The 20471-nt window shown below is 42.7% G+C and overlaps 1 protein-coding gene across 3 annotated transcripts in view; it reads left to right on the forward strand.

Annotated features, from left to right (window-relative positions):
- wnt7bb (wingless-type MMTV integration site family, member 7Bb) overlaps window positions 1-20471 on the forward strand; it is a 77329-nt gene that overhangs the window by 48223 nt on the left and 8635 nt on the right. For all 3 annotated transcript variants that reach the window (XM_032590534.1, XM_032590533.1, XM_032590529.1), the window contains one exon: window positions 14973-15244. In XM_032590534.1, coding sequence (XP_032446425.1) covers window positions 14973-15244 — 272 coding nt within the window. The remainder of the gene's footprint in view (window positions 1-14972; window positions 15245-20471) is intronic.

Consider the following 20471-nt stretch of genomic DNA (forward strand, 5'->3'; position numbering starts at 1 on the left):
CTACACTCCAAAACAAAATACCACACAAATAAAAGTTGAAAAACTGTTTAAAAAAAAAAAAAAACCTCCCCAAAAAAAACAAAAGGTCTTCCCGCCCTCCACATGCACAAACGGGTAAACAAGAAACTCTCCTCTGTGCACTCAAAGATGCATTTATTTTCTTGTTTTTGATGATATTTCACAGCTGAATGACAGATTAGCAAACCGTAGCGCTACATGAGTTTCCACTCATTGCTAAAGGATGACGCCCTCTCCGTCTTAGTCCTTTCTGCCAAGTTGGCAAACATTAAGTGCTTTGCTTCGGCCTCAAAAGTCAGCATTAAGGTACAAATTATGTTCATTAAAGGTAGTTAAAAAAAAAGAGAGGACAGTTGGGAGAGAGATTTGAACATTTCCGTCATCCCGTTTAGCGCCGCCTTCTTGCTCTTGTTAATTTTTTCTCCCCCCCGTTGCGTTGGTGACGACAGAGGCAAATTCACCTGCCAGCACCGCAGGGCTCCGGGGGCCAAAGCCCCTAGTCAGATGAAGGATGCTGAAGTCAGCAGGCTCATTGAAAACCACTTGTGTGGAAAGAACTCCCAGACAGGCACGTACTTGGTAGGAAGCTGGAGAGTACAGGCTGCTCAAGGCAGAGCCGCCTCTCAAGGGAAAGGGAGGGGGAAAGGTCAACTTAGGCAGATAGTGCCAGACATAAATCAGGATCGGCTTTTGTTCCCAAATTTCAGGAAGGGAATGCTTGAACAGGCGACGGGGCTAAGAGAGGTGTGAGGGTGTTTCTGCTTCGTAGCATGGCTTTGCGATACCAAATTTACATTCAAGGTATTGAAGTTTCCTCCTGAAGTCTGAGAACAGGCATGTTACGTTTCTGGAAGCACTAACTTAACTAAGACACAGCTTCTCTCAAGACGGAAAGAGGTGGAGTTCTCGCTCCAGGTTTGGGGTCAGGCTCTTTAGTAAGCAGAGGAGAAGAGTTGGGTAGTAACTGCTTTCAGGAGTATTTTACTATGCTTTCCTTTTTACTTTTACTTCAGTAACGTCATTATGAAGTATTGGTACTCTTTCTTGAGTAAACTGTCTGGATGGATACTCTGCCCAGTGTGAGTAACTTCACTGAATGAAAAACCAGCTGTTTTTGTTAAAGGCTCATACAGTAAGTTTTTCATTGAAAGAAATGGATTTGTAAAAAGTATTTTGGTCTGAAGTTGTAATTTTGTAATTGTGCTATTCTGATGAATTACTTTCATTTTGGTTGGTGAAATACCAACATCTCCACATGTCGTTTTGAAATTATGAAATGATCGACGTTTGGATAACTTACTCAGTGCTTGAGCAAATACTTTTTTACTCTCACTTGAGTCATTTCTTGGATGGCTACTTTTTACTCTCGCTTGATTACAATTTTTAGGCGCTTTTCCCATCTCTGCAGAGGAGTTTGAGTACTTTAGTGTGTCGTCAGGTTTATGGGGATGAAGAAACAGCCATGAAGCATGCCTCTTAGTTTACCAGTTGCATGAAACTTTCATACAACCTTCTAAGGTGGCTGGACTTCAACGTTCTCCCTTTGGCAACACGTCTCGGTGGGAGGAGACAACCCAGGAATGCTTTGGGATCCCCTATAATGAGTGGATAAGACGAGGCTTATGGGCGAACGGATGGAATAAAGTGACCTTAAGAGTGAGCGTGTGCATGCATGATTATGGCGTTGGCTGCAGCATCTGTTCACCACCTCTGGCCTGTTGAGACGAGAACGAGCCTCACGAGACCCTGAATCGGTTAAAGAAAAGAAAGAAAGAAAACTGGACGGATTTGCTCTAAATTATGTATGATAATTAATAGTTCATTTACATTTTAATCAATCAATAAAGTTTATTTGTATGGCATATTTCAACAACAAGAGGACTCAAAGGGCTTTACATCATAAGAATACACAAAAAAAACCCTTGATGCATTCGAAAATTTGAGGAAGCAGTAACAAACATTACATTTTGTTGAGTGCCGTCATCAAAATGATCAATACTTATATGTGCTGGTCAATGTTCCAGTGATTGTGGGTCAAAAGCAACTGTAAACAGGTTTTATTTACCCTTGGCCAATAACTTGAAGCGCTTTCCAAGTCAAGAATAGACGGGACAAAGACAATGTGTGGCGTAATATTTGTATTTGCAGAATTTATTCCCCATCTCATTGCCTAAAACTTGCATCCATCCATCGTGAACTTTTGTACTGAGAACTTTGGAAAAGCGAGCCTGGAGGGGTACAGACGTTTGACTTGAACAGTGTGTAGGAAGCCCGTACGCGCCGCGGTACACGGTCTTGGTCTGAGGACGACAAAAAAGCCTCGCAGATAATAAATGCGCTGGCCGAGCTCCTTCCACTTCTCGGAATCGACACACGGTCCATTGTGGTGAAACCGTATCCCGGCAGAATGCAGAGAGCACAACGGCTCGGTCCAGCCGAGAGGCTAATAATGAGCGGCCGAGAAAACCATCTCCAATGGCCGTGTGGTTGCGTGCGTGCTTTGTTCCCTCGTTTAGACAAAACTCCCAAGCTGAAATATTTACTCGGGGCCCGACCGTTTTCTCCTTATAAATCAGCTGTGTTTAAGAAATGCAAAAAAACACGCGAGTGGAAAATTATCAAAAGGATAAACTCTCGCTGCTGGTCGGTCAGTGTAACTGGAGCCATGGCTACAATCAAACCTGTTATTATTCAAATGATGAGTTGATTGAGAAATGAATCTAGAAGAACAGTTTTGTTGTCTCACCTTGTTTGAGAGGGAAGCTCCTCGGTCGAGTCTCTCTTTAACAAACGATACAGATACAGTGTTTGACATATGAGCCTAATCTGTTGACAGTGAGTGTTATGTGCAGGAGTTAGCTTAATAATGACAGTCCAGGAGTCATTCTTCACAACTAGAGGGGGGTTTCAAGAACGCACAAGTGGATACTCTGACTCGACTCCCTAAAATCCCATCAATCTTCCCGCTGTTGGGAGTTTCCCGCTTTCCCTCCCTCCATTTCTGAGATTTCTTTCTCTCTGCAGGCGAGTTGCGCTTATCAGTTGGGATACGTAATGATTCACCCGATTCTGTTATTCCCCATTGGGTTGACAAACAAGAAAAACTGTTACAAGCCGGATCGTTCGTATACGCGCTGACCCGTTTGTTCACAGCTGAGCTACCAGCTGAAAGTGCAGATTCACTCCCATGCCTTGACGAGCGCTTGACACCATGTGGATAACAGCGTGGAAATGACGCGTGCATTGTGTTACGGTGGAACGGTGGTGGATTAAAGGCCTATTTTTCAGCTCATCGTCATGTGGGTAGCGGTAATCCTCCCTGCTCTCCTCCATGCGAGTCCAGAAAAAACAGTGTGACTAGGTGGATACACCCTAGATACAGTAAGGGTCACATCAAAATGTGTCACATCAAAATGTCGTGACCTATTGATCATTTTGATGACGGCACTCTACAAAATGTTACTGCTTTCTCAAATTTTCAACTGCATCATGTTTTTTTTTTTTTTTGTGTATCCTTATGATGTAAAGCCCTTTGAGTCACCTTGTTGTTGAAATATGCCATACAAATAAAGGGTTTAGTAAAGGTCACCGCTCGCTAGGGGTGGGAATTTATCGGATCGTTTATCATTTATCTTGATAAATTTCTCATAAGAATTTTCATTTGCCGTTGTCAAAATAAATTCCAACTAATGACTTTTAAATAATCCAAAACTGTCCGTGTTGTTGATATTGTCCTCTGAGTATCAATACTTATAAACAAAAATATATGACTAAATTTAGTTTGCAGTTTAGTTGGTACAAATTACACGTCTTTATGTAACTGGTTTCCTAAAGAAGCATATTAGAAATGGGAATTTTGTTTTTTCCAAGAGCAGTATTTGTGTTTTTGGGGTTATGATTTCTGTGTCCTGCAGTCACAGCCAAACAGTTGCCTAAAAAAAAGGCTCTCACTAGTCCGTCACTTTTTCACAATATTACCACAAAATATCACGATAAAACTTTAAATGCATGTTGCTCAGCCCTGCCACTTCACATTTTCCTCCTCCAGGATCAATCAATCAATCAATCAGGTTTATTTGTATTTTTATGATGCACTTTGAACAGCCTTGTTGCTAAATGTGCAATACAAAGACACCACACAGTCAACAATTGTGAAAACCAGTAAGGTTGCATTTTGCCAAGCGCCTCCGTTATGCATCAAAATGTCGCCGATGTGCTTGTGTTTGGGGTGTGGCCCCTTGCTCTTGCTCATTTATCAATTCTGTCTCCTTCCCGGTTAGTGTGGGTGTGTCTGGAGCAGAGATCCCACTAAATTCTCTCAAACCCACCCACTGTTTGTCTACAATCCCCCCCACCACCACCACCACCACCTCCCCTGGTGCTCGTTGTGGACGCTGGTCCTCCGGGGGTTTGGCCGGGGATCTCTCTCCTGTCAGTGCATGCGTTGTTTTGGCCCCTGCCCTACCCGGCCCCGCGGTGGGCGCTGTGTTATCGGTGGAATCTATGTCCGTCTGAGTCCGCCGGTGACACAGACAGACACGGGAGGAAACAGGATGCGAGAGGATCAACCGTAATCTCGCAGCGTGCTTTGTCTCGCACAATCCCAGGCCGATCGGTGTGTTCTCTGCATGCTGGACACTTACCAACAATCACATCGCTGCTAACCTCTTTGGCCAAGTGGGGAGGAGTTAGCCGGTCTGGGGAAAGGAGACACTTGCAGGATGGAGAGAGTATTTTAACAAAGATAGTTGATTGATTGGTTATAGGTTGAAGAATTGAGAAATGTACCTTGTCTTCTTGCTACAACCACAAACCTCAATTTATTTTATTTGGATTTTGCGTGATACACAACTGAAAGTAGAGCATAATTTTGAAGTAGAAGGGAGAGGATATGTTGCTTTCAAAATTTGGCATTCATCAGTATTCAGTCTTCCCATCAAGTACTGCAGAAGCCTGTTAATCACCCACTTATTCAAGTCTGGTGTGTGTGCAGAACAAGGGAAAGACTAGTCAGAGCCGTACAGGCCAAGACACTTTCGGTAACTCTGGAGGAGCTGCAGAGATCTACACTTGGTGGTAGAATCTGTAAGCAAGACAACTTGTTATGCACTATACAAATTTAGTCTTTATGGAAGAGAAACAAGAAGAAAGTCATTCATGAAAGTATTTTCTTTAGCAAAAGCCATTAAGAGTTCTTACTGAAGAAGGTGCTCTGAATAGATGAGCTAAAAACTGAATGTTTTAGCCCAAATGGAAAAGCTAGGTGTTGTTAAAGCTGAATTGTGCTAGTGGAGACAAAGTGATGAGGAACTTTTGTGGGATAGACATGCAGCCAGAACCGCAACGATTACCGTAAACCGGATGTGCCAAAGTCCACCAACTTTTTGAGACATTGCTTCCTGAAACACCACTGAGATTAAAGTCCACCTACAGAGCTGAATGACACATTGATGAGGAAATTCAGTCATTTTATTCAGCTGTGCTGGAGCAGATGCATTCCAAAGTTAACGGACAGAAGCTCTTGAGGACTTGACTTAGACGCATCTGAAGCATCTGAGAAGCTAATACGGCAAAAGGCGGTTCTAAAACTGCAGAGGCAAAGGAAGCTGAATACAAATGATTGTCACACTTTTCAGATTTTCGCTTGTAAACCAAAGTCTTATTTTTGTTCCACGTCACAACTATGTGCTACTTCCTGTCATGTACCTTTGGATTTCATCTTAGCTTCGTACGTTGGGTTTGTATTTTCCGTATTTAGTTCTGTTTTCCCAGAGTTTTGGTTGCGTTTGCAACTATTCCATGTTTCTGTAGTGCCATCTCCTGAGCTCCACTCGAGCCGCCATTAATTTCTGATTGACTACATTCACCTGGCTTGCACGCCACAACCACACCTCCACCTCCACCAGGCTCTCTGGTTTCTTTGGTTTATTGCTGCTTTCTGCTGCTCCCTTGTCCTGAAGTCTTTTTTCTTTTTTCCATTGTTGAATCCAATTTTCTGCTCTCCATCGTCCTACCCTACGCTGTCACGTTGCCAACGGCGCCCTCAACAAGCTTTACACATGACACTATCACATAAAGTCCCTATAAAACACACAGCCGTTTGCAGTGGGAGCGTGAGAAAATACGTTGGACCACATTTTGGTCGAGCATATGGAAATTTCAGCTCTGGATACCCGTTTTGTAATGAGGAAGGAAACGTGTAATCAGCGGAGGTATTTGACTGGCTGATTATAGTGATAATGATAAACGCATCTTCAACTGTATATCTCAGTAAATATGTTTGTTTTTTTTTGACAAAGACGAAGTGAAGTCAAACGGGATCAAAACGGAGGAAAATCCTCAACATTCACCTCACTTGAACCTGATAATTGGCCCCGCATGGCACCTCATTTTTTCAGATCCGAGCAGGTGAGGTCCTGATTCGGTGTCATTATTAGGATGAAAGCAGGAAGGGAGAGAGGGGAGAAGGATTTGTGCTTGTTTTAGCAAGTCTGAGCGTTCAGTCAGAAGGATTTATATCCACCTCGGGGAGCTCAGAGAAGAAAAAGGATGCTTTTGAAAAATGTTTTCTGCCAGCACAATTTTCTATGCCTGGGAGACAGCTTACTTAAACTCTCAGCGTTTTAATACTCTACCGCCAATGCTGAATACTCTCATAATTGGGTTAGCTTTACCGCTTAAAGCCCTCTTCATTATATGAATCAAACCGGGGGGGGATTGGGGTGGTGGGACCCATCAGTGAGCGGCCGCGCCAGAGCGTGCCACTTCCTCATCTCGGAGTTGCGAGTTGTGAGGGGAATGTGGAGCCCGGTTCTGGTAAAACAATATTATTTTATTGTACAGGAACATGGCTGTGCTAATTCCTCGAGCTGAAAAACCTCACAGACCACAACTGTGTCTATAATTTGCTCGGAGCATATGTTCATAGCAACGGTACATAAAGCGGAACGGAAAACAGTAGTGGAGAGGGCCGCAGTCAGTTCAGTGATTGGTATACAAAGCTCGGGGTTTTCCTCCAGCTTTCCTTCCCTTTCTCGGGGCCCCGGAGACACACTTCCAGGATCGGCTTGGCTTTGGTCGCAGCCTATTTTCGGTGCTTTCGGTGTCACAACTTTGTGCTCTCGCTCCTGTTTTCCTTTGATGGAGTCGACTGGGGCTTCTGCTCATTATCATATTCATATTTACTCAGCTGCTTTGCTTGAGCTTTCTGTGTACTGTTTTGTTTTGGGGATGGAGACGGCCGAGTCGATTTTAACCGGGTGAAAAGAAAATGATGAAAGTACTGACCCCTCCCTCTTACGGATTCCTTCTGTCTACACTTTCCTGTCGCACTTAAAAGCTACAGATTGTTGAACTAATTCAAATATCAGACAAATATGAAGTGAGCACTTTTCAATATATTCAATGTTTAGACAAAGCTTCCCAAACACAATGTGGCTCGGGGTGACTCAAGCTGAAAAACTGCGTTCCAGCATCTTTAGTGGCAACAACTGCTGTCTGATAAGCTAGCTGCAGCTAGCATCAACTGACTCACTCATTCTTTGGTTACCTAGCAACAGCCCTGTTGCGTAACGTGCGCAGCAGTAGTCCAAGTTTAAGCCTCAACTGCTTAAAAATAGATAAAGCAACGCTGTGGGGGGAAAACTGATAAAACAGGAAAGGTCACCCAGTGTTTGGCAGTCAAAACAGCTAATCAATAATTATCAATATCAACTGGTATGAAACGTTTATATCGTAATACGTTAATCAGTCATGTCTTCAGCAGATGTGTGTCTTTGACTTTGAATAGGATCTTCAAAAAAACCCTCTTATTTTGTTGCCTTGGCACATTACATTACTTTATTGACACAATTTATTGTAGGAAATGTATACATCTGTGAGGTTATTTTACAATTTGAGGGTTTTTTTTGTTTACCTTTTCAGTGGCGTTCTTTAGCTTTTCGTTATCCAAGGAACCTGAACTTGAACTTCAGAAGTGGAGTTTCTGATGTGTGTCAGATTTATTTAGGTCGGGTTACGTTTGTCCAATAGGAGAACTTCTCTGATGATCAGAGACATGCGAGTCAAAAAGCGAAGAAACTAATCTCCGTTTTCATTTGGGACACACGGCTGCGTTCATGACCGGGATCCGTTCAGACGTAATCAGTGTAAAGACTCTTGACCACCAGCAGGTGACACTTTCCCCTTTGTTCTCCTTTGTGGTGTCGTTTGTCTGCGACAGGATCTTCTTGTTCCTAACGGACGCGAGGCTCAGCTGTGTCGCTGTCGGGCTGAGAGGTCATAGTCTTACGCAACCCGGGCCTCCTGTGTCCTCGGGGTGTGAGTGCACGTCTGGGAAGAGTGGACTTCACAAAGCTTTCCCCTTCACTGCCCCGCCACAAACAGGCCCGGCTTGTGCAGAAAGGCCATTCAGCTGCACTGCTAGACTCTGTTTGTCCGCGCATGTGTGTGTGTGTTTCTCTGTTGCAAGGCTTTCAACTGTATTCCTCTTCAGTCTTGTCTTTTGTTATTTTTTTACCTATATACAGTATATATGCAGGACGATGTCTTGTTAAAGTATTCTCACCCTTTGGACTTTTACACGCTTGGTATCTTTACAAGCAGAATCTTCTGTATATTTTTGGGGGATTTTAATGCGACAGACCAACACAAAGCATCGCCTACCTGTGAATTGTAAGGAAATAATATTTTTTTATAACCTGAAAAATGTATTGTGTTTCCACATCCAGTAACGTTTAGAGGCATCCTAGTAGTGTGCCACCTGGTGTTTTATTCATACTGTGCCATTTTTTTGATCTGGTTCTTATTTTATGTTATTCTTTAATGCTTCTTTTTATATTCTTTCATGGTTTGTCCAGCTGGTTTCTGTTTGTGACCCATCATGTATCGTAATTTTGCTCTGCAGTGCATCTCTGATGTTGAGTGGAATGACGGTGAAGATGATCTGACATTTACAGCTTCGCAAATTAATCGGTGCGTCTGCAAAGATGACGGATTCTCGTTTGGATTTAAGGCTTTCAGGAGTTTGACTAGGCCAGTCTAAGGCATGCATGCGTTTGACCGTCTCTAGTCTCCAGAGCTGCTTTTCTCCAGAGCTGTGCTTTCCCTGCTCCTACACGCCTCAATCAAACAGCTTGATTCAACCCAACAGCAGTCGTTTATTTAATCCAGGTTTATTGGACGCAACGACCGTCTGCAGGATCCACGATGAAGAGGCCACTATAAGGCTGTGCGACACGGATTTAAAGTTTTATCACAATATTTGGTGGTACTATAAAAGTGACAATAAGACCTTTTTTTTTTTTACTTTTGTTTTAGGTAACCATATGACACATCAGAAATGCAAAACTGTCCTTCAAAAAAGAGGAGCTAGTTCAGACCAAAGCACCAGTCATTGGTAGAAAGAGAGACACGAGAAAAACAGTCATGCAAACGGAAATAGTCAACCTTGTTTGAATTTATCACCGTTAATTGATTTATTGTGGCAGGCTGAGTCCCACATTTTTATTTTTTATATTGTTTTATAATCTGTAAACTCATCAGCTCTGTGACCTGTCTGCTGTGTGTCTTGTTCTCCATGGTTCTGTTTGCTCTAATGCTCCTTAACGAACCCCAGACGCCTCCGCGGAGCAGCTGAACCTATTCTCAGAATAAATTAGTCGCAGGTGAACTCGTTTTACTCCGTGAGCAACTTCTGAAGGTGGTGGGCGGCGCTCGATCTTACTTAATGGTATTGAGGTAAAAGAAGTTGACTGGAAAGAAATACACTTTACACTTCTAAGACTTTAATCAGTAAAAAAAAAAAAAAAAAAGAGTTTATATTGCTACCTGGTCTTGTCACTTAAAATCACATTGGATACACTGCAGCTCCTCCGCAACTTGTAAAGTCAGATCAATAGTTGTTTTTTTTTAACTCCTTTAACTCGACAGTTTTCATGTTTCAGTGTTTGTTTGAGCTGCACGCCTTTCTTTGCGTTCGCGCAACCTGAATAGTGACAGTCGGAGTCAAATTTCAGGACCAGCTGTCCTGAGAAGGAGGGGGGTGGAGACTGTTCCTACATCTAAGAATATACTGAGCACCGTAACACACAATATAGAAAAAAAAAAAGAATTAAAATAGAGAATTATGCACTCGGTAACAGCTTTTCCACACTGATTGGGTCTGGCTGTATTTCACATGGATTAGCAGATCCACTAATAAGGATCTACTGGTGCAAGTGATATTTAAAAAAAAAAATAAAGAAATGGTGATGATGATATACTGTATATCACAATATTACTGTGCAAAAGTAATCACAGCTTTTCATATTTGCCTGTTACACCAAAAAGGTTGGATGTATTTTATGGTCTGAATTAACACAATGTAGCAGACTCCAAACAGGAATAGATTGAAAACAATCAATTTTAATGCAGTATGTTTATAAGTAGGTTTATTCTGAGTGGAGGTGATGCAACAGTTTATATTTCTTAGCAAGAGTCTGAAAGCTAAAGATTAGGGTGACGGCAGAGAGGCCTTCCGAACAATGGTGATAAGTATCAGTGGACAAATGCAAGAATAATTTCAGACTATTTTGTTTCAGTTTTTTTAATGATGCTACCTGTTGATTTTCTTAACCAGAAGCTTCAAGTAGAAAGCGTGTAGCAACTACAAAACCAACACTGCATATTTCCCTGCCCACTTAGTCCCCAGCTTGAAGCATGGTGGTGGCTGCATCACGTTTTCGTCTTGCTTCTCGTCAGCAGTGTGACGAGGGCTGGTCAGAGTTGATGGACCAGATGGATAAGAATGGATGTCACACGTTTGTTTTTTTTTTTAGATTTTCTTTGTAAACATCCATAAACCCAATTCCAATTTTTTTAATAATCATGCGACGCTTCGCGGCCGTCCGTCACACAGAAGTCCCAGCGCGACAACATCAACGTTTGTGCTCGTGACGCGGCAGAATGCGCAAAAACCTTCGGCCGGCACGGCCTCTCCGCTTGGTCGCGTACGGACGCGAAAAACCGCTGTGTGTTTTGCTTGCCTCTCCACAGCCAAGCCTTTGTCCAGATCCCACCAGTATATCTTTTTTCCTTGTCCTCTCCTGTCAGCAGCACGGCCCAGCCTCAGTCTGTGATCAGCGGACAAACCAAGGCCTGTTGAGGTCAGCGGCTGTGTTAACATCATCCAGTTTATGCTACACCAGCGCTGCCTGCGCAGTATTGCTGGTTGTAAATCTCCCATGCTGTGTCATATTCAATGCTTCCCTCCGTCTCTAAACACAGATCGCCGTTTCAGCGGCCAGCCGCTACATCCTTATATATAAATATATTTCTTTGTGTGTGTGTGTGTGTGTGTTGGTTCCGACAGACGGTGAAAAAAACCCGAAAAACAAAAACATGTCGGGCATCTCAGCAGGGGCCGGTTTCCAAAGTGATGTGGGTGTTTAATGTGTAGGCCAAAAGCAGACTGACTCAGTATCCTTCAGTTCATTTTGGGGTTTTTTTTTGTTTGTTTTTTTTTTTTTGCTACTGACATGGTGGAATATAACAGGATATGTTTTGGTTGTTTATAACCTCCTACACCACATTTTGGGGAAAAGTAATGCTGATCTGCTTCGCCTCCCTTCTTGGCTACCGGAGCAGACACTTGCCACTAGACTCCATTAGACATCTGGTTTAATATAGCCCCCATTCTTCTCTCCTGGATGTTTCCAAATGCACTGAGGTTTCTCCAGTCAGGCCAACTTTCCACTGGCAGCCAGCGAGGCTATCCCAGGGTGGTTCCTGCTGGAGGACTGTCAGAACGTTTGGGGCTAAGGCTCTTTAGGGATTTTCGATGCCCTAATGGGTGCGTTTAGCGCAGTTCCGGCCAATCCGGGCATCGGCTTCTAATTCCTAGAGGCTTTACGGGAGTAAAGTGCAGAGTAATTAGTCTAATGCTTGACTCATTTGACAAGTCAAAGCCAGCAAATTCTGCTTGTGAAGTTATTGACTTTCTTTGACCGGAAAGGTTTTCCGACCCCAGACCCGTCGGGAGGAGAGGGAGTCATGAGGGGGGTAAAAACCTCAACAACCTCATCATCACGCGTTTCCCCCCGTGAACGGCGGAGCCCGACGGGCCCGAAAATGTGCCGGGGGAACCACCCTTTCTCTGGAAACTACCTTTGTCCTGTTTTAAACATTACAGTGTCACGCTGTTTGTGCATCTATGTACAAAATGCCTTTTAAACAGTGGATGTGTGTCAGGGTGGAGGCCAGTCACTTTGCGGTGCGTGCATGTACATATGTGTGTGGGGGTGCGTGAGGGTGTGTGTGTGTGTGTGTGTGTGAGGTAGGGACTGCAGAACATTACCACAAGCTGGTGGGGCATAGCTCTAGCTTGCTAACCAAAAAAAGCAAGTGGTGGTGAGTCAGTCGCCTCGGGGCAAAGCCTGTGGCCACGGTATTAGCTGCAGAGTGCCAGTCCCAGGATGGGAAATTAACAGCAGCTTTGGGTGAAAACATGTTGGAGAGTTGAAAAAAAAAAATAACCCCCCTCCCCTCCCCTCCCGAGTCCCGAATGAGAGGTGCAAAAAGCCCATCTGTGGAGGAAATCAGCTGTAAAACAGCTGCAAACGGCATCATAAATGCACTATAATTAGCAGTACATAAAAATAAATTAGTTTTTTTATTTAAGAGTCTCATAAAACATGGTACAAAAGGCAAAATAATCACCAAAAGGAAGTTAACGTTCAACCTTGGTTTAAATCAGACTGCGGTGATATTTAGTAACTTCCTCCAACTTCATATTTTTAGAGTTTTTTAAATATGGGGGTGGGGGGAAAGATGCAGCCTTTGTTTTTCATTTCTCTCTTACAGTTAGATTTTTCTTTTTAAAGTTCGTACATTTTCTGCAGCTGCAGGAAATGAAGAATGTCACGTGTTTCCATGGATACCTTTTTTTGGGGGGGTGGGGGAGGGGTGATACATTTGCATCATTTGACCCCCTAAATGAAGTGTTGAAAGCCATCGCTTTGTGCCGCTAAGCTCGAACATCTTTCAAAGGGATTATTAACGAGTGGTAATATTAGACAGTAATCCGTTACTACTCACTTTGTCTTCAACTACTTCCTGCTTCTAGTAAACATGGCTTTAAGACCCCAAAGTTCAGATTTTGCTTTATAAATGCTCTCGAGGTAGGATGGATCCGTCATGATTGCTTTGTTTTTTATTTTTCACCGGACCATCCGAATGTCGTGGCTGAAATCGAGCCTGCAGATTGTAGCCCCAGTTTCCTCATCTCGGTTGGTAGAAGTGATGTTTTGCAGGTGTAGCTCATGTGCTTTCAGATAGTTCTGGTTGTAACCGGTGGTTACCTGAGCTACTATAACCTTTCTGTAATGTTGAACCAATCGGTGCTTCTGACATTAGCAAATGTTTTTTTTTTTTTGAAGTCCACACAGCTGCAGATCATCTGATGTCCTCACATGACGTTCAAAAGTCATTTAAGTCCCCGCTCTGAAGCGTGTAGATGGCTAATTGCGTTGAGTCGCTGCCATACGATTGGCTGATTTGAACCTAACCTCCCACGGCAACAAAATGTCACCACTGTGCTCCTGAATTCAGGTTTTCAGTAGTTGCTCAGGAACACGTATGTTCTACTCCGCTCCTCTGAAAACCATTTAAGAAAAGCAAATTGCCACACAGAGTTTGGGTTGTGAAAATTCAGAAACAATTTACCGACAGCCAGGGCTGCAGCTGACATTGTTTTTACAATTACTCTATAAAATCTTCTGATAATTAATAATTATTCGGATGTAAAAAATGACATTGAACTAAGTAAAGCTGAAGCTGTACCACTTGAAGAGTTCAAGTGGTACACTTCTTTTCGGCACTTGCTGAAGGCAGAGTGCCGAAAAGAGCAGGAGCTTCTTAAAGAGACAGAGGCACAATTTCAAGGCGTTAATTTACAGTCAAATTTCTTTTAAGGCATATTTTTATATCAACTGGAGGAGAAGAAACTGATTGTGATATAAAATGGCACTTTGTGCTTGGAAAATAAATAATACTGCCCCTTTAGAAATTACAGCTGATTCATAACAGAGAAACATTTTCGGCTTTCAGTTCTGAACTTTTAAACGTTGGTTGGATTTTTAAATTTTTAAAACTTAACCGCATACCGAGACCTTTCTACAGAAGTCATATTTCTACAGACACCACAGACAAGAAGATGGACGGACGGATAGCAGCTAGCTTTTAAAGAATTAGAATCGTTAAGCCTGAACATCCGTTTATTCTAACACACTGCTTCCCTTTTCCACCAGAACCTGAGACCTGCTTAAATCAAAGCAGGTCAGTACAAAGTCTTTCCCTTTGTACTGGAAAGACTGAAAAAAAAAAAAATATATATATATATATATATATTAAACTGACGGCAGCAAGGCCAAAACGCAGACCTGGATCAGCCCGACTTTTCGACCAACATTAATACCGGCCCCAGCAGATCCAGCCGCCTCCATTATCACGTGAACACCTTGTCACGGTTGGACGTGACGGAGCGATTCCTCCCCGTAAACGAGGCGTGCGTGCGTCAGTGAGGCAGCGGGGACCCGCAGCCCCCGGGCCGTGTGCAGTGTGGGCAGCAGAACAAGGTGCTCCTGCGAAGGAATTCAGCACTTTGGACAGCACCGAAAAATCTCTCCCCACTCTGGAATTCTGACGCTGCGCTCTCTCCGGGCCGGGCCCGAGGAAGCTGCGGTCAGGAATGTAACCGTATTCGTACCAAGGTGCAGGGGGGAAGCTGGCGACCCATTAGGACGATGCCCCGAATTTAGAATCTGTTCTACTCAGAATTACCTACAAGAAAAGGCATTTCGGCTAATTATATATACACTTTCTTCCACTTTTCCAGAATATTTGCTTTTAAAAAAATGACTCCTTTCTTATTTATCCTTTTTTTTTCTCCTAAAAACAATCTACTGTCTTTCCCTCAGGCAGTCGGGAAGCAGCTTTCACCTATGCCATCACGGCAGCGGGGGTGGCCCACGCCATCACGGCCGCCTGCAGCCAGGGCAACCTGAGCCAGTGCGGCTGCGACCGGGAGAAGCAGGGCTACTACAACCAGGAGGAAGGCTGGAAGTGGGGCGGCTGCTCGGCCGACATCAAATACGGCATCGAGTTCTCGCGGCGCTTCGTGGACGCCCGGGAGATCAAAAAGACGCCCCGCCGCCTGATGAACTTGCACAACAATGAGGCAGGCAGAAAGGTAACAGGACCGCTTTCTCAGAACCTCACGACGTTCGAAAAGAAAAATGCTTTCTTTTTTTGTTTGTTTTTTTAAACAAGAATCAACAATTCACGTTTTCTTGCACTCGCTTTTGGGTTTAATAATGAGCAATTATTAAACAGCATATCACAAGATCTTTAAATGACTAGTAGGTTTTTCAGTTAGCACAACAAAACCGAAATGGTCGGATGAAAAAGTGAGTCAAGCACCGTGATGTGGAAGTATATCTATTATTACATATTGTAGTAACGCAGATCTGGACTTTGACTGGGCCATTTCGACACGTGAATATGTTCTGGTTTAAAAGATTTCTTTGCAATTTTCAAATGTTTTGATATTTATTGATAATGAAGCAAAATCCCAACGACACGGACAGCATTAGGGGATTTTAAACATTAATCAGAGCTCTTATCAAAAAGATTCATCGCAATAAATGAGAAATGAAGCGATAAAGCCCCCCAGCCCTGCTACGAGTAAATTGAAGTTTGTAGTTGCACCGTGAACAAATGTGTGAGTATTGAAGGGGAGTGAACATTTTTTTTACGCATCATTATCAGGTGATTGCTTGTTCTGAATCCGAAAATTGTAAACAAAGAAAAAAATAAAAATAAAGCGAGCGATCTAACCGACAGCTTCGTTTCTGTCCCGTCCGAGGAGAGCTGCGGCCCGACAGACGGAGGATTGGCTTTCCTTCTTTCCATTTCTGTTCGCGGAATTATGAAGTGTGAAAGTCAGGAAGTGGATATTATTGCAGTTGTCTGCACAAAACCAAAACATGTCACTCCCATCTGGCTGCGTCTATTCAGGGTGTGAAAGCAGGCTGACAATGGCGGTGTTAGCGGAGCAGACTGATCCGGGTCAGCGCCGGTGGGTGCCAGGGTGCTGGCATGCTGGGCTGACAGGGTTGGCGCTGTTTCTGGTCTCGCCCCCGGTTCCCTCAGAGACGCAGACTGGAGGCTCCAGCTCCAGTGTTTCACAGCAGCTACCCAAATTTTTGGTGGAAGTAACTTGAATGGATGGATTTTTATAAATGGACCCCAGCAGCATTAGACACTGGTTTCATTCTCCTACTCTCAGAGATTGCCTGTCAATACTGTCATCGCTGTCTTCACTGCTCGGGGTGGGGAGTGTTGATGTTAGGGAATAATCAAATTTTAAGTCTGAGACGGCGTAAAATGTTCTTTCCTGTCTTGATCTGAGGTGTTCCTAATGCAGAAAAACACTAACAATGTCCATTGTTTTGTGTTTTTATATTTAAAAAAAAAATAACAAAGCTGTTTAAAACACTCTCCTTCAGGGCAGAAGTAACCTGTTCAGTATTTTGGATTAAGAACTAGAGACGATCAAATGTGGTCTACGCTGTAGCTTTACTCTGATGAAATCATCTAGACTACAGTCTATCATCTGTAGTTCAGGTTAGGCTATTTGAAAGTCTAAAAAAACTGTAAAATAGCATGTCAGTGTTAGCATTGTGCTAATAAAAAAGCTACGTAGTGTCATAATGGTTCATATTTAGGTAGTATTACTGAGGTAATACTGCAGCCAGTATTACCTCAGTAAGAGCGATACCTTGTTTTTGTTGAATGGAGGGACAACGTGTACGTTTGACTGACGCTGCAAAGGAAGTGGTGAGGAAGAGTGTGATATTCTGCTCCCAGAAATCCAGAGAAAACTCCACTCACTTTTTCTGGAATCTTATTTCAAGCATCATTATGTAACTTTTGTTGTTTTTTTTTTAATTTAAAAAATTGTTTCACCTTATGTGTTCAAATCGTCACCATGTCGTTACAGTATAATACGAGACGGGTGATCTGTGAATAAAAAATAAAAAAATCGAGCTCCTCCACTTCCTCCCAGTGCTGCTATTCCCGTCTGCAGACATGCTCTCTGATTGGTCAAAAACAACCAATCAGAGGCAGGAGGAGTGTCTTAGCGCCGTCAGTCAACCCCGTGTATTCGCTGTTCATTGTAGATTAATGGCGGAGAAGCGAGTTAATGTTCGAGGAAAACCGTTTGTCCGCCGTAATCGGTGTTCATGCTAACTAGCCTTAGCGTTCACGACAGGCTCTGATGTGGTGAACCAGCTGCAGCATAGCAGAGAGCAAGAGGGCGTATGTGAGCAGTGTACACGACTGATTGGCAGCGCTAAGACCCTCCTCCTGGCTCTGATTGGTTGTTTCTGATCAGATCAATGTCTTTATTTCAGAGGAAAGTAGATCCATAGGAAGAAGGCAGAGGAGCTTGATTTATTTTATTTTTTGTCTTAAATTATACCGTCATGGCATAATGATCATTTGAACAAATATGTAAAAAATAAAACATTAAGAAAATGTACATGCCCCAACTGTTAAGGCCTTTAAACTGTATGAACAGTATGAAGGAAAACTTTGCTAAACATCGATAATGGAAACTGACCGATGCCTTTTATCTTCCTACATCAACGTAGCTTATATAATATAATTTGCTCATCTTTCCCAGAAAATGTCGCTGTTCTGACAAGTAAATCTGCAATATGTGAACTTATTCTACCTTTTAATCATCAATTAATTGTAATCGTAGTGTGGTCGCTGCTCCAGAAGCCCAAACTGTGCAGTTTGCGGCTTCAAAATGCGTTTTATTCCACCGTACTGTGGTTAATTGCACTTGCAAAGCAAAATAATATTACAAAACAATTGTGAATCTTTTAATTTTTGCATTACACGCCACAACAGTTTGGACAACAAAAATACACCCTCCTTTCTAGGCTAATCCGATTTGTACATTTATTGCCAGTAATAAAAAGAAATCCTGGCTCTGATGAGAGAAAACTCAAGACAGGAGGAGCAATGAGATTTTCCTTTCTTTCCAAACACTAATATGGACCATCATTAAAACAGAAGACTATAATTACATGATTATGTTCAGTGACCAAACCAAATGTAAAAGAACACCCAGTGAAACACCACACTGGTTAAATCGTGCAGAATTGGGAGGGCTGCGGGGTGTTTGACAAGCAATCTCGAGACGGGACTCTCAGCCGTGCCGGACTAATCAGGAACAGATCGGAGGCTTTGATCGACGCACTTTAAGTAAATGTTTCCATGCATCTGTCAGGCTCCCCTATGCCAGGCATTCCTTGTGGGTTCTGCGCTGCGCATTTTTGGAAATCCTCGCTCTGAATCAACATCCGCGGCAAATCTGACAGCTGACCCTGGCTTTTATGTAGCTCGGGGAACTCATGTTTTTTCAATCAAACGTCTTTAAACTGGGAAACTGTGACCGCACTGGTGCACAGACAAGACTGACAAAGATACTGAACGTCACTCGCGAACGTTCGTAAAAGTGTTGGACAGAAGGGATGACTTGTGCCTCTGGAAAGGCTGGGCGCCAGGAAAAAGCTGCACAACCAACGTATTATGCAAAAAAAAAAAGTCAAACGCTTGGTTCAGTGCGAGTTGAGGGCTCCTAATTGGGTTAAAGGCCTCATGTCAGATTATAGATGTGTTAATAGGAGCCATTTGAACTCCCCTCCCTTGTTTCTGGGTCCCATTGCCTTTAAAGAATGATTCAGCTCAACCTCAACAAAGTGCAATATTTTATTGTGAGTGTTTTTAAGTTTTGAAGTGTCAGAACACAATAGTCACCATATCCTGAGAGACTAGGTTTTCTTCTTCTTCGCTGCCATATGTGGCCGATGACCACAAAGAAACAGAAACCAGGCCTTAAGAGGGAAGTATCTAAACCTGAAATCCGAAAAAAAAACCTAATAATAATAATAATTCTTTGGTAATAGAGTGCTTTGCTAATTTATTAACATGTATATTATCATTACGGGTTCAATCGGTGAACCTATAATTGAGCTGGCCTTTGTTTGGATTTGCTTTTGCAACACGTTTCCTGAAACAATCGTGATTTAACCCTTTCAGGATGACTGATGGCTTATTTTCCACCCTTGACTGATGTGGTTTAGGAAAGATAGAGAAAATTACAGGATGGCACATTACTCGTACATACAATTTACCTTTCTTTCAGGACAGGCTGCGACACGCAGAGGAGAGAATTAAGATATGTTTGGATTTGTTCGCCTAGATCAGTAGTCATCCAGACTGACAGCGTCTGACGAAGTGCCTGTGGCTGCAAGTAATCAGCGCCATCATCCCTTACTGGAAATATCAGCAGAGACATAAAGTGCTTCTTCTTTTTTTGTGTGTGTTGGTTCAGAATTGGCCCTAAGCCTTGTATTTTAGGTTTTTTAAAGAAGCCTTATTACAGTTTCAGTTTCCCCCTCTCAATATGTATATGTAATTTAATGCTGGGCGTTTTTCCACCTGAGGACATTTTAGAGGTATTGGTGCACATAGGTTACACAACGTTACGGTAAACGACTCCCTTTCCCCAAGATGAAAAGCTTGTGAAAAACAAAATCAGTTGAGGCATCCGAATATGTTGTTTGATAGTCGGTAACCAAAAGCGTGCCATTGGTTACTTTGTTGGTTAATCACTTGATTAACTGGTCAGTTACATGCTTAATTATTTGATTGTTGATTGGATACTTATTTTATTGATTGGGTGTTTAATTAATTCTATAAGTAGTTGGTTTATTGGTTGGTTGTATAATTAGATATTTATTGGTTGGCTACTGTGATGACTGGTTGGTTGGTTAATTGCCTGATTTGTTAGTTTATTACAATGGCTCTCCAGTGTTCGGTGCTTAGAGATCATAGCTAAAATTCATAAAAACTTCAGGCCTACTATTAAGATGCTTAATATGCATTGATACACCAAGTGAAAACCATCTTCGCTTGGTGGAGCCAATAGTCAAGGAATATGAACGGCACTCCTAGATTGGCTACTTGACAAACAGCAGCCAATAGCCTGTCAAGTAGCAATGCGCCAAGGTGTTTCAGCTTTCAAATATCTTAGAAAAACATCCACAAATAGGCAAATTCACATGAATATTTTGGAGTTACATTGAAAAAATTGCGAGCAGGTGAATCTGTGAATACTGAACCACAAATAGCAAGGGCTTGTTATTGAATTAGTTCATTTGTTGCTTGGTTGGATTATTGCTTGATTAGTTTCTTTAATAAGCTGGTTGGTTGATTATTTGGTTGACTGTTTAGCCTCGAGATGAAATTTGTTGTGAATCGGCACTTAAAAAACCAACTTAAATTGAATTTCGCCATATTTAGTTCTGGGTAACTGCCCTCATCCGTGCACAAAACAG

This window comes from Xiphophorus hellerii, chromosome 2, assembly GCF_003331165.1.
Source record: "Xiphophorus hellerii strain 12219 chromosome 2, Xiphophorus_hellerii-4.1, whole genome shotgun sequence".
Lineage (NCBI taxonomy): Eukaryota > Metazoa > Chordata > Actinopteri > Cyprinodontiformes > Poeciliidae > Xiphophorus > Xiphophorus hellerii.